Source organism: Dermacentor albipictus, chromosome 5 (assembly GCF_038994185.2).
Source record: "Dermacentor albipictus isolate Rhodes 1998 colony chromosome 5, USDA_Dalb.pri_finalv2, whole genome shotgun sequence".
Classification (NCBI taxonomy): Eukaryota; Metazoa; Arthropoda; class Arachnida; order Ixodida; family Ixodidae; genus Dermacentor; species Dermacentor albipictus.
This window is the reverse complement of record NC_091825.1, coordinates 150,986,214-151,010,546: the sequence shown is the minus strand read 5'-3', so window position 1 is coordinate 151,010,546 and position 24,333 is coordinate 150,986,214. Positions and strand designations below refer to the sequence as shown.

General features: G+C 47.5%; 1 protein-coding gene across 13 annotated transcripts in view; it reads left to right on the top strand.

Annotated features, from left to right (window-relative positions):
* The window catches only part of Dys (Dystrophin), a 488,311-nt gene that overhangs the window by 289,614 nt on the left and 174,364 nt on the right, over window positions 1-24,333 (top strand). For 12 of the 13 annotated variants that reach the window (XM_065448316.2, XM_070539180.1, XM_065448320.2 and 9 more), the window contains one exon: window positions 15,139-15,219. The exons of the other annotated variant lie outside the window; for it this stretch is intronic. In XM_065448316.2, the coding sequence (XP_065304388.2) occupies window positions 15,139-15,219 (81 nt within the window). The remainder of the gene's footprint in view (window positions 1-15,138; window positions 15,220-24,333) is intronic. 13 annotated transcript variants of the gene reach the window in all.

Sequence of the window (24,333 nt, the reverse complement as noted above, 5' to 3'; positions counted from 1 at the left end):
GCGGCGGCTCCATCTCGGTGGTGGCGAATTGACAAAAAAGAAAAGAAAAGAAAACGTCCGCGTTCTGTGCATTGGGAGCACGTTAAATATCCGTTGGTGGTCAAAATTAATCCGGAGTCGCCCACTACGACGTGCCTCATAATCAACTCTTAGTTTGGGCACGTAGAAAACCGCTAGAATTCCAGAATTCCCATGTATATCTTATTGTGGTATAAACTTTTTTAAACAGGGTTGAAGTACCTCAGACAGGCTGGCCAACGTTTCGATAGGTGGACCTATCTTCGTCAAAGGCGGCCTCGTCATCCTCGGCGTGTTAGTTTTAAAGGGTTAGTGCAGTGACGTCACGTGCGGGTGTTGTCGCTGGCGGCTGGTTTTAAAGAGAGAGATTACAAGAGGGAACAGGCGCTGTCGTCCGACGTCTGTGAGCCTCATTCTCAAGACGAAGGGACAAGAGCGTGAGAGTGGGCACGCGGGGAGGAAAGAAAAGAAATAGAAGCAGAAAAAAGGGGAAAAAAAAAAGCAGGGGGGTGCCAGGGCCGTACCAAGACACAACAAAGGGGGGGGGGGTGAAAGAAAAAGAAAGAGAAAAATGAAATCTTTAAGAAATACGGGGGCTTGGGAGCGTGTTGGGGATGCGAAATGTTAGGAGGTAATCCGGGGGAGTCGTTGGCGGCATGTTTTTGAGGCATTAGAACGGCCGGTCAAGCAATAGGTCGAGTAATTTTGAAATAGTTAAGGTGGCGACGGGGAGTCTGCGGTGCAATGGTGGGGTGACTGAAAAGGCAGCGGCATGGTCTTTCAAGGGGCACTGCCCCACGCGCTTAACGTAGGTGTCGTTACGGCGGCATTCAGAAGGCGATGGTTGAGGCGCCGAAAAAGTATGACGAAACATTTTAGGTGGTTCCAAGACTGCTGATATTGCAGTCTCGATCGCTTTCGATGGATCGGTGTATATATCTGTTATAGTAGGTTCGTTTTTTTTTCTCGTCACTCTCCGCTCATTTCTGTCTACTTTGCATCGTCGAAGCGTCTTGAATTCCACGCAATGCGTATATTATCCTGCTCATAGCCGTTTATGTTTAGCCTTTCATATTATAGCTTTCAGGCTCTGTCTTTCGTGCGCACTAGTTCGCATCCACGTAATTTACATGTTGACACAACTCCTTCGCTTCCGTGTGCAGGTGCGGCATGATAGAGGAACATTTCTCAGCCCTGTGCGTGTGTGTATGTGTGTTCGCTTCCTAGTGAGTGACGAAATTTGCCCGCCTCCTTTCCGTTTTTATCCGCAGCTTGGCGCTCGCAAGCCGTTTCGCCGAATGCGTCTCAGCGCGAGCGAAGAGGAATATTGAGGTAATCTGCGGCCGCCTTTCGTTTTCCTGAGAGGGGGCGGTGCGTCAGCAACGCCAGGCCTCCCAGAATCCCTAATGGCGTTTTTATGAGCCCGCCTAAGGGAGCGAGTAGTGCCAAGGAGCGGCGCACCACTTGACGCTCGCGGATAGCGGAGAAGACGAGACGCTATTACGCGCTTTGCGTTTCGTTCGGCCGCGCGCGCGTGCCTTTCCTCTCCCGTCCACTTTTCGGGCGCAGAATCTCCATCGTTGGCGCCTCTTCGCCTGTCGTTATTATCACTCCTTTATTTCTTTTTCCCGCGCGCTTCGGCTGCTCGTTGTGTACAACCGTAAGAGGAAGTCTCGCTCGCCGCTGTCAGGATCAGTCGGGGATGGTTAGGAAAGCGGGAAGCGCGCTTGCTCGGTTAGTCTGGCTACGCCTACGCTCCTCTCTCACGACGTAGCGCGATGCGGAAGCTGCGAGGCGGCGCGCCCAGGTGGCGCTTTGTCCGCACGTAAACGGTAGTTGCCACGTTTCGATGCTTGTACGAAGAACGTAGTAGGTACATTGGCCAAGCAGAGTGGTTTCGTTGTGCTATATGTGAGCCTGCTTTATCGTGCCTCATGTTATTATTATTATTATTATTATTATTATTATTATTATTATTATTATTATTATTATTATTATTATTATTATTATTATTATTGCGAAAGCATTGTATGTCCCACGAGGCAGAAAAGCCGGTGTTTCCCGCACCGAGTGGTAACAAAGATCATTATCATCAGTGACGTCATCTGCGTCTTGTATGACGTCAGTAGTAATACAGAATAAAAGTTAGAACAAGTTAGAGTAAGGTAACTTAAGGTAGAGTGAAGCGAATTAAGGTGAAGTAAAGTAAGTGAATGTGAGTTAAAGTAGATTGTGGGGGAATAAGATGGATTAAGGTAAAGTTGTGATGACCACGTGACAATGTATGACGTGATGTATCATGCACGTAACCATTTAATCAGAGAAGTCATAATGCTTTCGCATTCAAACCACGTAAGAATACTCAAGTGACCCAATTTTATTTGTTGAATTTTATTGTTAATAATGATAATAATAATTAATGCAATATTTTTCTTCAGTTCTTTGTAACAAGCGATGTGAAGAAAGAAACCAAGCGCACGCTCGTACGTTCACACGGTTGATTTTTTCGTTGGCTGACGCTCCCATCAGCCTTCACAACGTTGTGTGCCTTTTGTAAATAAGGCGCCGTATAATCCCGCAATCTGCCATGTGGAAGCAGCCATCTTTGTTTCGTTGAAAAATATTTTTGTATTTTGTAAGCGAGTTATGGTCTGCAGATAGGTTTGCCGCTTGGGAGCGACTCGGTCGGTGCAATTAACAGGACCGCGTGGGTTTAATATTAACGTGAATGGCATGCATTGAAGAACATGTTTTCTCGCTTGTCGCCATTGACGCAGAAGCAGGCAACGAGCCGAGATCGTCCGAGTGCTGGTGGTAATGTTGCCACAGCTAAACGCTCTTTAGCTGTGGCAGTGGCTGTGTATTCGTATGAAGTAGAACAACTTGGAGGGGAACATCGTAGTGTAGGAAATAGCGCATGGAGCGCGCCCAAAATGACTTACGTTGTTGTAACAAGATTATAATATTTAGTTTCACTATGCTTCTGATTTCACTGTTAAGCCGTATTATGTACGTGAATGCGCTAAGCGTTATTGCATCGATCTGCAGGTTGTAGTGACGATAAAAATTCAGACATTGTAAACATCGGGGTTCTCCACATTTCGCAAATGAATGCTATTCGCTCCTGCTTGACTCAGACATATCTCGCCCGGGCGGCCAGTTTTGATCCTTGCTGAATGCAATCTGAATCGGACATGTCTTTTTTTTTTACCGTTTTCGAAACACGGAGCGGGAGTCAGGAGTGTCGCATAGTGGAAATTATAGGCTTCGGCTATTACGTCATAACAGTGCTCGTCTTGTATGAAGTTGGATCAGCATTTATTCAAGCGCGATCGATATAGTGAGCGTGGGACAGTGTCATCGCTCGGACTTAGCGATTCAGTGGTGCTGGAAGAGTTCCTCAGCGATTAACTTAAGTAAGAAACTGCTCGTGTTGCCAGACTTATCAGTCACGCTTCTTGTGCCGTAATTTAAAAGTTGAATAACAACCGCTTTTGATGAGGATGAAAAGAGCTCATGTGACGCTGGAACAAGAGACAAGAAGTCTGTCACCTTAGCCGAGTTTAAACTAAAGGCCCAACGGGAACCCATAGCGTAGTGAGGGGGCTGACAAAAGCCGCTTGACGGAAAACATCTTCCACGACACGCTTCGTCGACACCTTCGTGACAGCGCCAACAAAGCAAGCATTCGCGGGAAAAGAAAGTTGGCACCGCTCGCAGTGCCATAAAGCTTTCCGCGGCCGGTGTCGTGGCTTTAGTTTGGGGCGCCCGCCGTTTTTCGGGGACTAGATAATTCGCTGGCTCGGCGAAATGCAAAGGCGGGGAAGGGAAAGAGTTGGCCCCGGTCGAAAGTTCGCTCGCCGCCATACGGCGAGAGGTGGTGGAGCGTCGGTTTCCAGGCGTTGAGGGGTTGAGGCGTTCTTTGAAATGGATTGCGGGGCGTCTTTTCGTTCACCGTACGCGCTGTGGGGCTTCTTCCCTGGCTTCTTTCTCTCGTCGCTGTTTTATTTATCTTTCGGCTCTTGGTCGCACTTTTCCTCTGTTCGTACTTTTCTTTTGCCTCGAAATGGCTCATACCTACAAAACGGGGAGGGCTTTCGCGAGCGATTCTGCTTTCGTGAAAAAGCGCACCCCTCGTTTCCTCCTGCGTGGTCCGCCTCTCGAGGTGGCCCGCGAAGTTGCTTCCTTCCGCTACGCGTACATTTCTCTCCTCGCTCCTTTCTCCGTACTTTTCTTCAGAATTTCTGGCACTTGCTAGTTATGCCGTTTACTGAATTTCTTTTATTTTTTTCTTTCTTTCGCGTCGTCTTCTAGGGAAGGGTATGAACTATGGCTTTCGTGTTACGGAAGATGAGGTTAAGAAACGAAGCAGAAGAAAAAAATTTAGTGGATCGCCTTTTAGTTTCTGTAGATGTCATTTGTTTCAGCGGTTCCGGCATCAATCAACGGGTAATCCCCGTCTCCAGCCAGCGTGTCGGTGGCTACCGCTAGCTCGTCTGGCGTATAATGCCGTACTATATGGCGGCCTGCGCGCGGGGTGGCTTTTGCCTCGAGAGAATGCCGCCCTATTTATGGTGGTGGGTCCCCTTCCGCCATATTTTTTCTGTACTTTTTCCTGTCTGTACTCTTGTCATTTTTATCGCGACGCTCGCACTTTCTCTTTAAATAAGCTAGATATAAGCTACGGGTGCGCGTTTCTCGTGTACCGGTGCGTACGTGCATTTGTGCGTGTGTATACGTTTTTTGAAGGAGATAGAGTGAGAGAGAATGACTGGATTGGCGAGTAAGCGAGTGGGTGCAGGCCTGGTGGTTATCTTGATGTTGCATTCCTCGCGTTTCTGCTGCCCATTTGCCGCATGGTCGTGGCGTCGTTCTTGAATGCAAGTGTGGGGTGGGCGAAGCGCGTCGTTTTCATCTATCTGTAGATTTGCTACCTGGCGGACAATTTGCATATTTCTCAGGCAGGGCACGTTAACGAAAAAAAAAGTAAACAAGAAAAGAAAGGAACGGGAGCTTTCTTGTGCTCGTTTGGCATCGCTTTCATGACATGTGTTTATGGCTTTCCAGGTACCTCATTGCGGTTGTAATTGCTGTCTGTGAACTTTTGTGCGTGCACGCTTTTCTTCCTTTTTTTATTTAATGTGGACGATGCCGAGAACATCTATAGTTCTTTTGTAGCTTTCATTTATCAAGGCGAATGTCGGCGCTACTACGAAATGAAATGAAGTACGGAAACAAATTTAAATTTTCCTATTTTTCACCCTAACGCGCGGAATCGCAAAAGTAGTCAAAACGTGTTTGTTCCGTTTACTGTATCTGATTCGTTCAGTTTACTCCTTTTCCTTTTTCAGTTTTCACATTCCTTCTCTTTTCCGTGCACTTGTCGACATGTGTGTGCTTACCCACATCGTGAGTCTTGATGTGGCGCTGCCCGCTTTGCAGGCGCTCGCAAGCGGTTTCGTTTTCCAGTGACCAGCGTTTTCGCAATGTAATGAAAGTTGTGCAGCGCCCCGCTTTCGTCACGGTTGTGGAATATCTGTGGCGGAATAAACAGTATACCTCGGATAATAATGTGTGAGGAAAACAACACATGGTCTAGTTCGTTCTTACGTGAAGTTGAAGACGTAAATGTTTGGGCAGATTGTGTTAGCATAGCGTTTGGCCTATTTACTTGTTTTAATTAGCTTCCTATTTATTTATTTATTTATTTATATTGCTTATTGTTTAAAACATCTGATCTTTTATTCACAAGAGCTTCTTTCGCTGGAATTGTTCGTACAAAGAAAATTTCAGCCGATCCTGATGCTGTAGTAACGAAGGTGGCTGGCCAGTGGCAAAGAACGCTTAAGTACGAAAAGCTTGGTGATTATGGCCGCTCTCGTCTAACCACATTTCAATGTACTCCAAAGCCACCCATCTTTGTTTTCTTGTTTTCGGGGGAAAGAAAAAAAGAAGAAAATATGAAAACGACCTTGCCTAGAGAGCTCATCGCTAAGCTATCGGTCTCACTTTTTTTTTTATATCGTTCTCAGACCACTTGACAGTACCCGTCGAAGTTGCTAGTTTCAGTTCAAGTTTTCTTGGCTGAAAGGCTAGACAAAAAAGGTGAAAGGTATACTAAAACAAATAATAAAACGGTACAATGTAGGGAGATTGAATAAAAGAAGGTTCAGCGCTTCTCACCACCATCTCGGCTTCTATCTTCGGGCTCTTTTGCTTCTTTCGCGCTCATCGCGGTGTGGATCGTCAGAGCCGCGTCGCACTCGGCCGGTAGACATCCATTCCAATTCAATAAGAAACGCTGCGTCCTGCAAGCGCGACACGGCAGCGCGGCGCTGCCTATACGCGTCGTGCTCGCGTGTAGTGCCGAGATAGCGCTTCGCGCTCCGCTAGCACTGAACATCTAGCATCGTCACTCGGAATGTTGCAGAGCCCTGTTCCCGCTGCCGCGGCAAAATGACGACGAATGGATGAGGATGTGGTGTATGCCGTACCGTGTCGCACGAAATCTGTGCAGCGTTGCCAGTGCTTGCTAATTTGAAACTTATCATCTTTCATTACATTTTTACGAGGTATAGTTCGAGAGGCCACATCAGACAGAAGACGAACGCACACGCATAGACAGTGTTTTGTGTGATCTACGTGGCGCTTTTGTTTCTCGTCGCATTTGCGCTGGCCCTCGAAACGCTGCCAATGCCGCAGCTCGGATCAACATGTCGGGAGATTGGGCGGGGCCTGGCCGGGGTATCCATATTATTGGCGCAGACATTCGCCGCCGTGTCGTCTGATCTCGGAGACGGTAAAGCAGACGACACTGCTAAACGCGTGATTCTGCAAACGAGGCTATGATGATTGCTTTGATGAGTGTCTCGCATTCTGTTTGCACGTGTGGTTATTCCTTGTGGTTACAGATGTGCAGTTTGCGTGCTGTCAAAGTTGTGCGTTTCCTTCTGCTTCGCTGAGAACAAGTTGCCGGCTCAGCATGCTTCGCAGCTTTCGCAGTGCTGCATGGTTTTTGTTGAGCAAGGCTGTAGTGCAGCCGCTGCGTGCGTTCTTTGGAGCCACGGCGCGGGTGTGCAAAAGGAAGAGGGAGAGAGTGAAACGATGTCTGGAACTCGCTGAGCGCGGTGTCTGAGTTCAGTGTAACACGTTTGGACAGGGCTCCCCGCAGAACGGTTTGTGGACGTCATTTCTTTTCGAGCGTGTCGCCGGCACGGCTACATCGACCCTGTGGCACGTTGCCGTTCGCCCGCTCTTGACAGCTGGTCCCTTCTTCCTCCACATCGAGACAAGTGGATCCTCTGGGCTCGTGACTGTCGCACTTTGCCGCGTGTTAGTTTCTTAAGAATCGCTTGTGCTTTCGCGCTTTTCCAACACAACGTTCTGCTTTGATCCTGCAGTCGCAGCTCGTTAGCCACGTTGAGTGCTAGAAACAATTCTTCCCTTTTATTTGCACTGACAAATGCTTTCTCCGTAGTGTTCGAGTCGCACGAGCCTTGTCGTCTTCTATAGGCAATGTACTGCTGTTTTCGTTAAAACGAGGTGCATTCTCTGCATCGTCCACCAGTCCATATTTTTGGCAGGAAACTTGAGGTGGTTTTCTTTTTTCATTTCTTTTTGGGAGCATTTGTCTATACTGCAGAGGCGCGTCTTTTGCTTCGTTTAGTACTTCGTTTTCTAGCATGCCCCTTATATGGCCTATATTGTGCTTGTAATAAAAATGCTTACTATGCTGTTCAGTTCACATAAACGCGGCGCCCGCTGAGACGCTGCTTTAAAGCGGTACGTGCGTATATTAAAGGAGTCACTTGGTGCTTTCTTATGTATAACTTGAAATTTATACTGGTGCACTTTATCAGGATCGTTTATAGAAGACTAACACCAGCAGTCGTAAGATCTGTGCCGCAAGCACACTCGCCTGAAGTTCACCGTCAGAGTGATTACCTTTAAATGTCTACGAACACATGTGTGGTCTCGTCGGAAGAAAATAACGGCGAGTAGAAGTGCTCGTAATGTGGCGCAGTGTACGCAAAAGCGTTTTATTAATGCTACTTTTGCGGCACATATTATATTTCCTACGCTAACCTATCCGTGGTGATGCGCTCCGATTGTTTACACAGACATGAAGGTAGCGTGCTAAAGCGAACTACCGATGCCATGAATGCGTGCGACCTCGTCTAACCGTTGCAGCCACAAATGGCACCTGTTTGTGCTTGCAAAACGTTACTGCGAGAATTCGCTAACGATTACTATACTCCCTAAAGCGAAATTTGAGGGCAGCTATATCCGTGTTTTCATTTCGCGATATATTATTTCATTTGGCGTGGAATATCAGTCTCGTGCGGCACGTTGCAAACGGAGCGAAGTGGGGCGCAATGGCGTCGCTAATCGGGAGATCGCGACAGGCAGCGTGCGGGTGACGCGTGGGCACGGCTTACAGCAGCCGATCTCGTAGCAGTCGTCGCCCGTCTTGCGTGGGCGCTACGCTTTTCTTCTCACGCTTTCGCCATATCCTACTCCTCCGCTGTCCGCGTCATGGTTACGCTGCACCCTCCTCCTCCGCTTTCCTCCTCGCGCTCTCTTCTCCATCGCCGTCTTTCATTCCCTGCTGCGCTCTGCAGCGCTCGCACATGCATCCTTCGCTGTGCTCGTTCGCTCGGTTGCGCCGAAGGACGACGACGCTACATGCAAGAACGGGCGCCTAAGAGCTCTGCTCTAAAAGCGGAGCGAGAAGCGGCAGTTCACGCAACTCTGCTTAATTCACAGCTGCCAACGATAGGCTGACATCTCCTCGTTCGAATAATTCGAGCGTAAGAACTTTCCTTTTCTTCTTTTGTGAACGCTGGTTCTGATTTCATGTTGTAGCAAATGCAGAAAGCAGCAACGCTGTTCCCTAATGTTCTCTTTCAGATGCGGTCAAGTCCACAGTTGTCGTGTCTAAGTAAATGCCCCTTTTCCGGATTTACTAGTGCGTTTCTGCGTCCGTAACCGCGAGTCTCAACAGACCTTCGAGGCGCCTCTTGCTTCAGTATCACGATCGCCAATTTCCCCGGTGCTCTCGTATCTGTTACATGGCCTAGCGAATTCGTTCGCTGCTTGTGGTATTCGGACAGGCAAGCCAGATCTCGTGGTTTATTCGTTTCGAGCAGCGGTCTGGAGGCATTGTGGCCGGCATATATCGATCGCAGCGCTGCCTCGACTCTCAGAACGGCGAGAAGGACAGGCCAAGAAAGGGCGTTTATTCTTGCCTACTCCAGAAGCTATCGCCGAGAGAGACGCCGAAGCGGGCGGCGCAGTTTCTTTTCTCGGCTGGCGCTCGCGTTCCTTGCTTCGCGGGCTGGAATCTATTGGCACTTTCTGCTGCCTCCGGAGCCTTGTCATGTAGTGCCCTTCGCGTGGGTCTCCAGCCTACTAGACTTCTTTCATCTCTCTCTTTTTTCTTTCGTTCCTGTCTTTCGTTACGTTGAATAGCAGAGATGATAACCCTTTTCCTCTATCTCGCCAGATATCGTTCTCACCCCCCCCCCCCCCAATCTCCTCTCTTTCGAACAGCTTTCTGGTTCACGAATAAACTGTCGCCGCGCTTTACGAGATTTTCCCCTCTGCCACTCCATGGCCTATGTTTCAGACATAATTTTTTTTTCTAGTTGCCTTGTCTCCTGAGGGCCATAGCGGCCTCGCCCTTGGGTGTAATGTCTGCTTAATTTTTTTTAAAGGTTGACAGAGTTGTCACGGTGACTGAGGCTTTGAGGAGCTCCATGTGCTTGATTATTTTTTTCCCTTTTCTTTGTCACGTCGTAACTTTTGACTCGACAAGTCGTCTCGAACGTGAAATAATTTTTATTAGCTATCTCACAAGTTATGTACTACTGGTTCTTGAATATTGAGACGGAGAGAGAGAGAGAAAGCAAGGAAAAGGAAGAAAGGCAGGGAAGTCACATACACCCTACGCTGGGGTAAGGGAAGTGAATAATAGAGGAACAGAGTAAACACTGCGTGCACCCGGGTGTATGTACAGGAGAAGTATAAGCGGTCACTCAGACCGGTGCACTTCCGGAACGGAACTAGCACGCGAATATTGAAAGAACACGTTAAACAGCACTTCTTTGGTTGGGGGCCATACAGAGACTGAAAGTAGAGTCATCCGAGAGTGGGCTATCGCTGAACATAGAGCCCATGGGTAGTGAAAGCTGTCTGCTGTAAGTGTTGAGGCAGTTTATAAATGGTTGAAATTCCCATTTATAAGGTATCCCGTAAGCATATGGTCGATAGGTAGCGACCAGTTTGCAGAAGGGACGTGTCAGCTGTTCCTTTATCTTCCAAGCCGCAGAATGACGCTGTGTAGCGCTGCTCGCTTTCGCCCTGCACGTGTTCTCGCCGCACTTCCTTCTTCCTTCGCTTTTGTCGGGTGTAATCCTTTTCTTCTCGAGCAGCGCCGCTCCGAGCCACGTCGTCCTGTATGCCGGCCAGTGCCGCAGGCTACGTCGTCTCGGTATCGCCCCGCGAAGTTGGTCGGTCGATGGGCTCCTCTCCGCGCTTCCTTCCGTACGCCGTTGATCTCACCGCCTGCGATATGTCCGCGCACGCATTGCACCTCGCTTGTATATAGCGCGGCTATAGCTTGCTCGTTCCATTGTTGTCGCTTCTGCTCGTATTATACTTACGCCTTAGTCTGCGCTGGACGCAACAGAGTTGTGTCTTGCAGCTCGCCAGCCATTGAATCCGCACGCCGTGCAGCGAATAGAAAAACAAGGAGAAAAACGCCTAAGCAACCATCTAACTCACGTCATGACGAAGGTGGCTCGGCGTTTTGTTATACCCGTCGAAGTGCTGCGACAACGTGCGCAACACCGCGAACCCTAAAATAAACGGCAATTTTTTTTCGCTAGTGAATCCGCTAAAAGGGGGGTGGGACAGCCGCAACGATTTTTGTGAATACGGCGCAGCGCGTCAAATCCTAAAGTAGTATTCGCTAGTCAAGGTTATCAAAAAAAAAAGAAGCAAGATACATGACCTTAAGCAGGCATCTGTGTTCTAATAATTGCAAGCGTTCATTTTCTCAAAAAAGCTAAGTTTTCTTTGGACGCGCCATGTCTACGCCGAGGATATTGCGCAGGCAAGGGACTCTGTTTTTGCAGTATGGCGTACCGTTGTGCACTGCCGGGAGACCCTTAGTAACGACGCTGAGCGTGTTAGTGCTATAGGGGCCAAATACTCTCTCTCTCTCTCTCTCTCTCTCTCTCCTTTCACTGTATTTTTCTCACGGGCTTTTTCTCTTTCTCACATGGCCTCGAGAAGCGTTCCTACAAGGTCTTCATCCTCGAAGAGGCACCACCTCACGTTGGGCGAAATTATTTTATTTTAGGGATTGTTATTCACGCCCCGAGTATATACGGAGATCGTATCGTACTCTAATTAGTACTTTTTATGTAAGGTATTTACGAATCTTTCGAGTCTTGCCTGTAGGTTCCTCGTATTAATATTTTAATTTCTCTGGCATTTCTGTGTCTATAGCACGCGACCGATGTCAGCTGGAATTATTATTATTAATAAAGAAAAGAAAGCCTCCGTAAGTGCTTCCTCCGGAAAAGCGCCTCTACTGAATGCCTTCGTTCACAGAGTGCACCGAGTTATGTGTTTCCTCTACATTATTCATTCATCTTGTAATGAATAGACACTTCGAAGGGCTCCGTCTTGAGCAGCTTCCTTTATCGTGATATTCCTTCGTTTCTCTAACAAGATATTCAACGCGCCCGGGACAGACCTCCCTTTTTTTTCTCTTGTTCATTCGTGAAAATGACGCGCGCGCGTTAGCTGTCCGGCCCGAACATGATCGATGGAAGTTTACTCTTGACTCCGTCCTGCCTCCGTGCTTCATTTCTTATGGAGCACGAAGTGCCCGTGGCACTGGTGTCTTCATCATCGTTGAACGTGTTTTTCTTTCTCATTTCTTTTTTCCCACCGTGAGCTTCTTAGATCAGCGGGAGTAAACACAGCCCTGTGTATTATTCCTAGTTTCCTTGCGTGCGTTCTCCCTTTAATATTTCCCTTTAATTTGTCTCTATCGCCCTCCATACTGCCGCCGTGCTTCTCACTAATGCGGTTCAGCGTATTGGAAGCTGGAGATTGTGCCAGCAGGGTAAACAGTCGGGATACTTGACACACATTGGTGCAGATAGTAGAATTAAATGGAGTCCAAATGAAGAGGTTGGAAGCACGCGCCTCGGGCTACCTCATTCCACTTATATGGAGAAATAGATTTTATTGATAGGACATGCCTGCTACTCTTCGCTCGGAAAGAGCGAGGGGAGGAGAGGAGGGGTAGTATACTGGTATGGATTATGATGAGGAGAAAAATGGGGAGTGCTTATATTGAAAACATAAATTTTCCTATATCTTCGCGGCATCATGGAACTTGCGGGTGACGCTGGCCAGTGAGTGGCTGAAGTGACAAGCCCGCTTTCACTTAAGAGCGGAACTCGACTGGTCGACGTCTACCTACCAGTCGTTGCTTTAGAACTCGTTCCGTGCATATGATTTGTGTTTGGCTTACGTGGACTCAAGGGTCCGCAACGCTGAATGTTTTGAAATGACGACACGATTGTGGTATAGCGGGCGAAAGCCGCCGCGCGCCTCAGATCCCGCAGCCTTGCACGCTTCTTTAGTGAACCAGGAGCGCAGCAACGATATTCGGCGTCTTCGTTCATCGCCGATTCACTCCCTTCGTCGTGTGTGTTGGAGGTGAGCACTGCTGCTCGCGAAGAAGAAACGAGGATTGATTGAAACAAATGTACCTTGCAGAGAAGAACACCGGATACGTTGTTCGTCTTTCCCTTTGTCTAGTCTCGCTTTCTTTTTCCTCGTTCTTGTCGATTACGTTATTTCGCTCCGGTTTTCTTGATTTGGGCCCGAACATCCCAGACCCTGGAGGATTAGCGCAGCGTCGCTTCGATGCATGCATGCTTATTCACCAGGATTTGCAGATAATAAAACGAATGGCTTTTCACCCTTGGTTGAATCCTCCTGTAGTACGCTTTCTTTCCTAGTCTGAAAGACTGAAAAAAAGAGAAGAGGAAGAAGGAACCATGCGACATAACTTAAGACAAACGCGTTTGATGTGACTCATCGATTTTGAGAGTCTTGCGAAGATGTTGATGGGTTCTCCGCCTGACTGCGCCTCTGTTTGAAGCTTTTGGTTGATTTGGTACTTTTAGCGCGTGCATTGCGAGAAGGTCAACATTTTGCTGCGTTCGCGTTCAACATACTCCCGCATATCTGCACAACGTTCATCAGGGCACGGCTATGGTTGAACAGCCATGTTCCGTAACTGGCGTCGTAGCCACCATTTTGGCTTCGTTCGGTTTTCTGTAGTAGTGGCGAGGATAAGCGAGCTTGCCTTTAGACCAACGGCTGGTTTTTTACTCTTACTATGGTCAGCGTACACTGTCGAGGCAAAGTATTGTTCCAGCGCGTCGAGCCTGGTGAAGCCACGGCAGAAATGCCAGGGTGAAGACGAGAAAAAAGGATGTCCAGTACCGTGTTGCAGTTGCTATATACTGCCTCCCGATTTATGGCCGATCCTTCGTACTGGGCTGAGCCATGCCCATAGGCACCATATCAGGCCAAACGGAACCAAAGCTGTCCGGCCTTTTGAAATAAACGCCGTTTCCCTCCCGTAACAATATAACTAAAGGTCCGTTTGATTCGATAGCCGGCGTTTACGGTGGTTTACTCTGTGGGCACACCTTGTATTACAGAGAAAGAAAAAGAGAACAACGATATACCTACTGAAACTTCATATTTTTCTTCGAGATCTCTCTTACATAGGTATAGTTTCAGGTGTCGCCCAGCTTGTTGGATTCGGTGTAATGAAGGCACATTGAATGCTGCATTTGAATTTCTGCGATTATGAGCTTAGATCCAGCAAAAAGCATCGTCCAGTATCTTCAGTATTCAGTGCTGCTCCATATTCTCGTGATTCTTACGGCGGTACCTTTGTATGGTCTAGGCGGGGATTACCCGTTACCTACACTATAGTTCAGAGCAAGTTAAATTACAGCACCGAGCAGCATGTGATAAGATTATCGTTTTCGTCCTTTGTCTTCTGTATTTATATATATTTTGTCTTGTTGCGTTCAATTCTTCGCGGTTTTTTTTCTGTTATGCATCTTACGTATGCTTTTCGTAAAAGTCTTTATTTCTGGTGTGCATTCGTTTCAAAAATTTGTTTGTCCTCCGGCATGACGTCTTTTTTTCTTGATTGTCTATTTTGTGCGTTAATATTTAAGGTATCTCGATCCGCCGCCTGGTGGATCTGCTGAGAATGGATTAACGCTTGTTCGCTTATCCATAGTCTTCACGACTTATGTAAATGCGCACCTGTTGGTACTCAGTGTACCTCTATAGCCATAGTTCTTTCTTGCCGTTGGAGTAAGCTTAACTTAATGCCCATTTCGTGTGCGACCTAACATAAGCGCACGTGTAAATTAAGGTATATATGCCTGGAAACTACAGCTGTAAATTTCGTATTAAGCGCGCGCATTTTATCCTACATCTAGCGCCTGTAGCTTAGGTGTTCAACGAAGCCGTGTTCAAAGTATCAACAGTGATTACTGAACACTGCGTACGGATAGCTTGTCTTTGCCCGTTTGCTGGAATTTGAAGCCTTGAAAGCGGAATGCGTGCAAGATATCATCGCGCTTGCCGTAAACGCCGAGGGCTTAGCGAGCCTTGTTGGGAGCCTGTCGTAACGGGCCGAGCATGGACGCTTCTTCTGTCACAGCCCAACAACGCCGAAAGACGCTACGGCGGCGGTGTGCGGCTGCCGCTAATCTTTAAGTGCACACATTTTCAGCACTTGTTACGGAGAGGCCGTGCCGCACGAAAGGCGCTTCGAGGTAGCCTATCGTTCAAGCTACGCGGAGTGGCCCCGTTGTACCAACAGGAGATTAGATTACGCTGTCAAGCCTTTGTGGAGTGCGGACCGGGTTTGAAAGAGAAGCGAAATCTGTTCTGTGTTCAGCCTCTGGAATTTTGCTTTTCTCCTTAAACTACCATTTTTTTCTCCCTCCCTCCTGCTCTCTCTATCTTGCCCACTGGGTTGTTGGCTTCCGCGCACAGAAAGCGTTTCTGGACGGACACGAAATCTCGTCCGAGGACGAGCACAGAAGACTTCGAAATTGCGTTCGCTACGCCCTGTTGGTAAGTTCTTTTTGTCGACGTTATAGGTGCGCTTCACGTTTCTCTCTCTCTCTCTCTCTCTCTCTCTGATTTATGTTTGGTCCTCCGTTTGTACTCGATTTTGCCTCGTGTCTCGTCTTCCTGTATCCTGCATTGGAAGCCTGGCACTCTTTTTGTTGGCGCTAGCGGGACCGTCGCTTTTTCTGAAACGGCGTATCTATTACAAGCGTTCACCCAATTTCAGCCACTGCATTTCAAACCACGAGGGATCCCTTGTTAAGGGAGACACCTGTGTCGTGGTTTTTGGAATTTCTGCGTGCCTCTGTTTTTCTCGCATCGCCTTGCGGTAATTGCATTCGGCTGTGGCCGTCGCAGCGTACATTGTTTTTATTTTTGAGTTTGAATGCGCACGACACGACTTCTGTCACTGGAGTTGTATCGTTGATAGCAGATGTAGGAAGGCGTCTTATCTTTTCTTTATTATTTCCATCGCAAAGCGAATATTGCCTGCTTATGGTCTCCTTCTTTTTTATGGTCAACTTCTATTTTATCGATAGAACGAAACGGCGAAGCTATGCTGCGTATTTCACAAAATTCGGTAAGCTGCCGTCGCTTGTAGGCATATTACGAAAGGTCTCTCCGACCTGAAAGAAATTGATTTGGCGGACAGCAGAGAGCAGTTCAAGCTTGATTCGATTCGCAGCGTTATCAGGGTGCCGAGTTAAATTACCAATGACATCGAGTAAAGCATCTGCACAAAAGAAGCTCAACTGAGCGGAATCATTTTTTCGGAAAAGTTATATAACCTAGTGTATCATATCGTGAAGAGAATTTATAAATTCATCGTGCTTTGACATAAAACTGTTTTGCTTTGAGTATCTTTATAAACGGCTTACGAAAACGTTTATTAAAAACGTTCAAAGAAAGTTATCATCTTTGATGACATCTTTGATGATGATGACAGACTTGGCACTTGATTCCTTCTCGAAGATCCTGCGATTTCTGCCAATTTTCTAAGAACGTTCGAGAGTGCGAATTGAAATGCTGCGGCCGTCAGTCACATTACCTTTTTTATTTTTTATTTAAATAAGTGGTTTGCCCACACACAGCTTATATGCGTCTTACGTGTGTTTGAAAAAGGAAACCAAGGTTGACTTCGGATTAAAATTCCCTTTTAAGCAAGATTTTTTTTTTTTTGCACATTGCGAGAAGTAGAGATACTATGTGTTCTGGTTCATAATTCGTTTTTCTTCTCTCTTTGACGATGTAAAAATTTCTCGCAGGTGCTTAACCGTGTTGCACTTTCGACATGCTGTTGCTCGTTGTCATTATTCTTACGTGAAATATTATTGCCTTTCATTCGCTCTCTTCTTCTCCTCCCCCGTGAAACGTTGAAGCTATACGCAGGGATATGATTTCGGTGGTGGCTGAAATCAATTGTGCAAAGTGGCTGCCCGTTTTCTGTTCCCCGTGCAGTGCGACGTCGTTGTCTGTCTGGCACTTTCACTCGGCACGTTTCGTTTTGCTTTGGTATTTCATGTCATTCGTTCGTCGTTTTCTTTTCTTTTCCCCTATTTATTTATTCTAAAGTGCAAATCGACCAAAAAGAAAGATCTCATAGTCGCTCTTACTGAGTGACTATGAGATCCCTGCGTCCGTGCGCTGGCCAATCACGATAGTTAATGGGCATGGCAAATAACTCGCTTCGTCACGTTGGAGGCCATCTTGGGCTGCGTTCAGCTGCGCTGCCTTGTATTCATGGCTGTAATCTCCCTCCCTCCTTCCTTTTTTTTTTTTTGGTCCAAGAGTGTTGTGAATGTCGCTCCAGACTAGATTCTACAGAGTCACTTGCCAGCCATTTGTACAACCACTGGCTAGTCAAATAAGGAACATTTTTTTTAGCTGCATAAACGTGTTGAATATGGCTGCTTCATGCATTTCGGAACTTGAAGGTAACCATGCGCTAGAAACAGGACCAAGACGATAGTAGACTAACTAAAGTTGCACGTTGGGCTTGTTGGTATATCACGATGGAAACAAAACGCGTAGCGCATCAGAAACAGGACAAAAGAAGAACACAGGCGACACACACGTTTGGCGCTAACTTTCAGCAACGAGTATGTATTGCAGGATCACAGCATACACACATATCCTTCTCACGCTTGCAATACAGCACGTGCTCCGAGCAACCTGGTATCATCTCTCGAGTCAGAATGGAAACTTTGTGTTAAAACTGATGCCATGCGCATAAATTCTACCTCTTTTCCTGATAATGACATGAATGGTTAGGTGATACAAGACCCACCGAAGGTGGCGATGTGATATGCTTCAATGATGAGCCTGGTCATCTCGTTAAGACTTTTTTCCTAGGATCATTGTATCTTCAAATAGGGGCTGGCAGGGGAATCTCTTGCAATGCTGCGCAAGAAAACCATCTGCCTGCTCCTTGTTCAGATTGCTATTATGACCTCTTAGCCTATCATTAAGGCATCGCCCGGTCTGGCCGATGTAGCAAGCTCCGCAGGTTGTGGGTATCTGGTAGACGACACTTGTTACACACACTACTAGCATAATCCTGTGATTCTTTTCGCATGTCGTCTTTTTTCTACCTTATGGTGTGGCCTTTCTACATAGACTGCTTAACTTGTTGGTTGCTGAAAACGCAACAGGAATGTCATTGCGTTGTGCTATTTTCTTGAGGCGATGCGACAATCCATGCATATACGGTATGACTGCTACCCTATTCTTATCTGTATTAGGGCACACTGGCGAGGATACTTTCGATTGAATTTGCTTCAGCAAAACCTCAGCTGCCGATGCGATTATGTCATTAGGGTATCCAGAGTCGCGAAGGCGTTTCACATATTGTGTGAAGTTTATATTGATTAGGTGTTTGCATGATTTCTTTTGAGCATTAGTTAAGCACATCTTTACGATACCTCTCGTTAAGCTTACAGTCCGAAGAACGAAATGAGAGCAATGGTTTGTTGGCTCGTGGATGATAAGATCAGCATGTTTGATGGTCATTTACAACAATCTGTAGGTCTAAAAATTGCATGGCATTGTCACTAGTTAACTGAAAGGTGATCTCGAGTGGCCTAAGACACTCTCGTACAACACACAGTACATTGCCACATTCCTGCTCAATATATTGATAATTACAAAAACACAGCGTCGTGTGTTTTTTCTACTGTCCTCTAATACTGTTTTTACCTTCAGGCTCCGAAATATTTGGCTACGACAGATTGCACTGTGCAATCTGTCGACGATGGCCAGCTGAAGCCATTTATATAGCTTCGACAATGCTGTATGGCTTTAGCTCGGCAGAAGACGCTAAATTGTCCCCTGCCTTTCCCGTTGTCCTCTCTGTCCAGCGATGTCGTAGTGGACGTGCGCTGTCCGTTTTCTGGTTGTTTCGCTTCGACCCGGTTTCCGTTCGTTCCTTCGTGAATTCTGCGCTCTTGGTCATAAATAATGGCCTGCGCGCGGAGCCCACAATCGCTGCTTGGGCTGAGAGAGGAGGGACGAGCAGCGAGTCACGTGGCTTCGCCGATAGGCGACCGACGGCGGCGGAAGCGCGGCAGGTCGAATAGGGCGCGCGTGTACACACCTGTCCGGAGCGGAAGCATGTCGTTTTTCATGAGCTGCGAGCTGGAGCAAACACCTGTCGGATACACCGCTGTCATATGGGCAATTGAGGAGTGAACATTATTTTTGGTTGCAAGGACGAGGACATTGCTGATCGTTAACTTGTTTCGGTTTGCCGTGCGCACTGCTCAGTTTTCTCGTGTTGTGATTGCCATGTGCAAGTTCGGGCTATACGATTGTTATTGGCTGAAAGGAAAAGCTGACCTCTACCATGCAGAATGTATTGTGAAACTATAGAGGAGAGCCCGTGCGAGCTTCCTCGGGAGAAAAGCCTTCAACAGGTGAAAAATTCGTCCTGGTACGGACTTGAAAAACGGAACCACCAGCAGAGCGGCGCAGTCACTCTGAACGCTTGCCTGCCTACAACATTTTATTTACAGATACTGTCGGTCAACATCAGGACCAAGACAGGAGTGGTAACAATATATCAACATACAACAAGCAGTGAACATGCACTTCCTATTCTTTCGTTTTCTGCTTTACTTTCTCGCCTTCCTCTGAGTAGGCTAGACAACCGAGCGTCTTTCTGGTTCATTTCTCTGCGAATACTTCTTCCGCTGTCGTGTGGACCGTAAATGAGACAGTTATTGCACCTTTCTTCTTTATAGGAATCTCTATCTCTTTTCTTCAACTGCGGAACTTTCTGAGAAGACCGCATAGGGCAACGTTGCCAGCAAATGAACGTAATAAAATCAGGAAGGAGCATTTATTCAAAGGCAGAACATTTTCGGGGCTTGCTTTTGCGGAGGCCGAAGGAAGAAGTGCGCGAATGTTTAACTGCAATGCGCGTCTGTCGTACAAAGTGCCGGGTCGTTATTGTAGTTCAACGACTTTCCTGTTTATGAATTGACCGTCTCGTTTGCCGGTTTCTCCGTAATCGCTTAGATGATTGTACAATGTGATGGACGGGTCGCACCGACGTATTTGTGGAACATACATCTTGTGCGAGTGCGCCCGCTTCCTTTCTCTGGGACCGCGACGCGCCTCGGCGTCGAGGGTAAAGCTGGCAACTTTACCCTCGGGAAAGGGGAGACGGGAAAGGGGAGACGTGTCGCTGCTGGCGGGTCAGCGCCAATGACGTGCCTCCTGCCGCCGCGGCCCATGCGCTCGCTTTAGCCAAATTGCGACCGCCGCGCGATTTGTAGTCACGTCTCTCGTGGTCTTTCTTCTCCTCTGATGCTGACCCGAGGCACACTCACATACGCGCATCTAGCGCTTTGCTGTATCCTCGCGCGGCGTTTCTGTGTTTCTTTCTCCATTTTTGAAATGTTTATGCTTCATTTCGCTCTCTTTGTTTATTTTTTTTGTCTCTTGTGGTTCGCATATCCCGTTCGTTTGTCGTTTTGTGCTAGCGCGCATCAATTTGTGCCGTGTCGTGTTGTTGTCGTGCTCTGTGAGCGGCTACCGCGTTTTCTACGGCTGTCTCCGTTCGTGGGCAGCGACTCTTCCGGGCGCATTTGTTTATTCTATTTTGTTTGCGTCCTACGTTTGCGTGGGCTACGTCCGTGATCGCTTACGTCGCGCGCACATAGTGTGATATGTGTGTCTGTTCGGGCGTGTTCGTGCGCATACATTATGAGGGAGAAGGGGGAAGTGTCCGAGTTGTTTTTGTATATCTGTTTTGAAAGCTATTTCTTTTGTTCTGTTTTGAACGTTTTACCAAAAAGGAGAACGGTGTTGGTAATATGTATATCTTACATCGCTTCGCTCTTTTAGTTTGTGCCCCCGGGGACATATTGAGACCCGCCGCGTAGTTGATGTTTGCTTACTTGTGCAGCGATGATTACTTTCCCCGGCTTTTATGTAAAAGAAAATTAAAATAAAAGCCTCGTGTGGTTCTTCCTGCCAGAGGACTTTGCAAACGAAAGTCGCTTTAAGGAGAAGTGAACGAAGATAGAACATTTTGCTCAGCTTAGTATATATATATATATATATATATATATATATATATATATATATATATATATGTGTGTGTGTGTGTGTGTGTGTGTGTGTGTGTGTGTGTGTGTGTGTGTGTGTGTGGATGTGTGAAAAAATAGATACAAACAAAGTCTGCGGAAACTATTATTCGCAGTATTGCATGACACAGCGATAAGCTGCAGGCGGGTGTTGTTAAGACAAAATTTAAATGGCTTTTTCTGCCGTTAAGTCGCACTTCTCAAGCGCTGCTTGTGGAAACTTTCGTTTCGAAAGCACGCGAGGGAAGCGAACGATCGCGGCGCGATCTGGAGCGCGCGAAGGAAGAAAGCGGAGAGCAAACGCGCCGTCTTCCGCCGCGCGAAAGGCCGTGAGGGAATGAGAGGGAAGGAGGGGGCGGGCGTCGTGCTGCGGCAGCAACTGCGCATTTCGCGACCGGGCGCAAGAGGAAGTGATAATAGCGGCTCAATCTAGCGCGCCATATACGGAGGAAAGTGGGGAGGCGGCGCGGGAGGAAGGGGAGGGGGAAGGTATGTCTTCTACTCCGCCAACGAGTGCATACTTTGCACGGCCGCGCGCGCCGTATCTTGAAAGGGATCTGTAGACGGCTCATACCTTTGCGAGCGCTGTCTTCTAGCCGCTCTTGGTTGAAGCGATAGACGGCACGAAGGTCACTTCGTTCTCTGCTGGTGCCGCGCTTGCTTACACCAGCGCTTTGACAACGAGTGTGCGCACTCATCGAGTGTGATGTGTTCGTTATTGCTTGTGCGTGCTGACCTCATGCTTGTTAATTCAGTTAGTAAGCGAATGTTTCCACGTTTATACGGCCGATAAAACTATTTTCCTTGCTTCGTATAGCTGGCTACTAATTTGCTATCGCAATGGATGCTTCGCCTTTCCGGTGAAACTGCGGCTTTTTTTTTCTATTGACTCCACTTGGTCAGTGATACCTTATACGGGCTTCACTGTCGCCAGGCTGCGATATGAAGGCAGCCTGTAATCGTCGCTTGTGAATAGTCGACCGTCCACCGCCCCTGCCGTTATGTCTTTGGAGTCGAGAAGCGCAAGTGTCAGCAACTTCTTCATTATGCAGTGCGTGCTGAGAAACAGCGCCACTCCTGATCCAACAACGCTTCCGCACCCAGAAGCCCACCGCGTTATCTTTCCTTATTTTTAATTAAATGTATCTAAGGAGATGTCGTCTGCTCCTCAGCTACATCGTGCATAAGAGGAACGCCCTAAGAGAAAGAAAGCCATAGCAATAAAAAATAAATTCCTGGCTCTTCCGTAATCAAGAGTAGATGTAAGTATGAAAAGGCAACCGGCATAGAAGATTGGTTGGCAATGATACGAGCCACAATCTTAAAATGGGTGTAGTGCATGTTCGCAACGGCACACCCCAACTCGCCACACCGCACCACGCCATATACTGTGCACTGGTTTGTATGGACGCTGCCCAGCTAGAAGAAGAATATCGGCTGAAGGCAACGCGACAGGCTGCGAAAGACGCCAGGGAGACAGAGCGCGCTGCCTAGCTAGAAGATTTAATTGAATTCTGTGTGTTTTACGTGCCAAACCACTATTTGATTATGAGGCATGCCGTAGTGGGGGACTCCGGGTTAATTTTGACCACCAAGGGATCTTTATCGTGCCCCCGATGTACGGGACGCGGCCGTTCTTGCGTTTCGCCTCGATTGAAATGCGACCGCCGTAGCCGGGATTTGGTCCCGTGACCTCGTGCTTAGCAGCGTAACACCATAGCCTCTAAGCCACCGCGGCGGGTAGATGCGTTTGAAGGAGGCGCCACGCAGCGTGGCACCATCTCTCGAGGCGACGCAATACCCGCGCCGCGGAACTCACGGACCGCTGGCGCCAAAAGATGAAAATGACGGGTATGATGCTCTGTATCTGCCTTTTCAATGTCGCTATTGGAAATGATAAATAAACCTCAGCGTACTAGAAGGTACAGCTTGAGTGATATTGCGAGCAAACATTAGTAACAATTCGGAAGCAAGGTTCTTTTGTAACTTGTTTGGGCAGTGACTAGCGTATGTGATGAGGTCCTGTACTAGGGATTGGGGCCTAGAGAGCGCATTTTCTTAAGTTTTGACTAGTTGCCCGGATGATCTCGTTTTGTTCTTGTAACTTGCCTGAATGTTCTCGTTTGAATTCCCGGATAACGGCTCTGGCTTTTGGCTGAAGGTCACTTGAAGGTCGCCGACAACGGGAGCTAAAATCATTTCATGCTTAAACGCACTCAAGAACACGTAAGCCACAAGTTCACAGTCGAAGTTCGCAAGCTAGAAAGCAAGCCCACTGCAAACCGTGTGAAAAAGGTTGTCTGTTCGAGATGTTCGGGGAGAGGCCTTTTAGGTGGGGTTAATTTTGGGTGCATTGTGAAGCTTAAAATTGTACGTTGTCGATTTACCGTGCCGCTGGCACGTGCTAAAGAGACAGCCGCTATATTGTCATAGCTGTTCCTGAATGTCATAGCTTTCCGTGTCTTGAGTTACGAGTGGATCTGATAAGTAATAATCTATGTGGCATCTTTGGTTCATTTTTTTTTAGGTTAATACGCCTTCCTTTTGATCCAGTGGATACCTTCCGTCTGTCTTCAACTATTTTCGTCGTAACACGTCTGGAACAATTGAGTTGCAGCTTCTCTAAATATAGTGAAAAGGCATTGCAGCCTCCCCCTTTCTTTCTGTCAATTTATTCGGAATACTTAACTGTGACGTTTCTCAAACGCATTGTCACTTCCTTTTCTACTGTGCAGTACTCTGTCTTCGTATTCGAATTTATCGGATTAAAGAGTGTGTCTCTTTCGCGCTTTTCTTTGGCGAATTTGCTCCCGAGACAAGTTTAATAGATGCGCGAAGTGTCTAAAAAGAAAACTACTTCGGAATGAGCTACGAGGAATCGGCACTGGCTGGTCGGGTCGAAACAGTGACGTCAGATTTCTCTTAGTTTTCGACAAACCGGGAAGTTTTCACCGTTGTTTCATTTTACGTTTTCTTGTATTCGCGACTATCCCCAATCGGTGTTTTGCGGGGCGCTGCTCTTCTTTGCTCGCGATTATTATTGAGATTATTATTGTGATTACGATTGCTGCAGGCCCACCCTCGTCTCCCGTTTCTTTTCAAATGCGCGTTGAACACTTTCAGCGCCTCCTAATGGAAAGGGGAAGGGTAGGGTGAAAGGGTGCCTATCTTTTATCACGGCTGGGTCGCCGACGACGAAAGGTCAGTAATTCTTCGGCCGCCTGTCGCGAAGTGCATTAGAGTTCTCTCAAGACGTTATAAGAAATTCGTCGGCCTTTCCCGCCTCTTCGAATCTTTCTTGCTTTCCTTCTGTTTTGTCCCAGCCGGATGCTTTCCTTACATCTTACGTGCCGACAGGTTTTTCAAGCTCTCTCTCTCGTGGTCCCTAAGTGCCTGCAGAGACGTCCCACTAGACTATTCTGCGAGTGAATCGCGAATGTCGTCGCTTTCCGAAGCTGCGGGAAAAGTAATAGCAATTTGCGTTTTCTTGTCGTAGTTGTCGCTGTTATTCTTGGACATGCCGCATTTT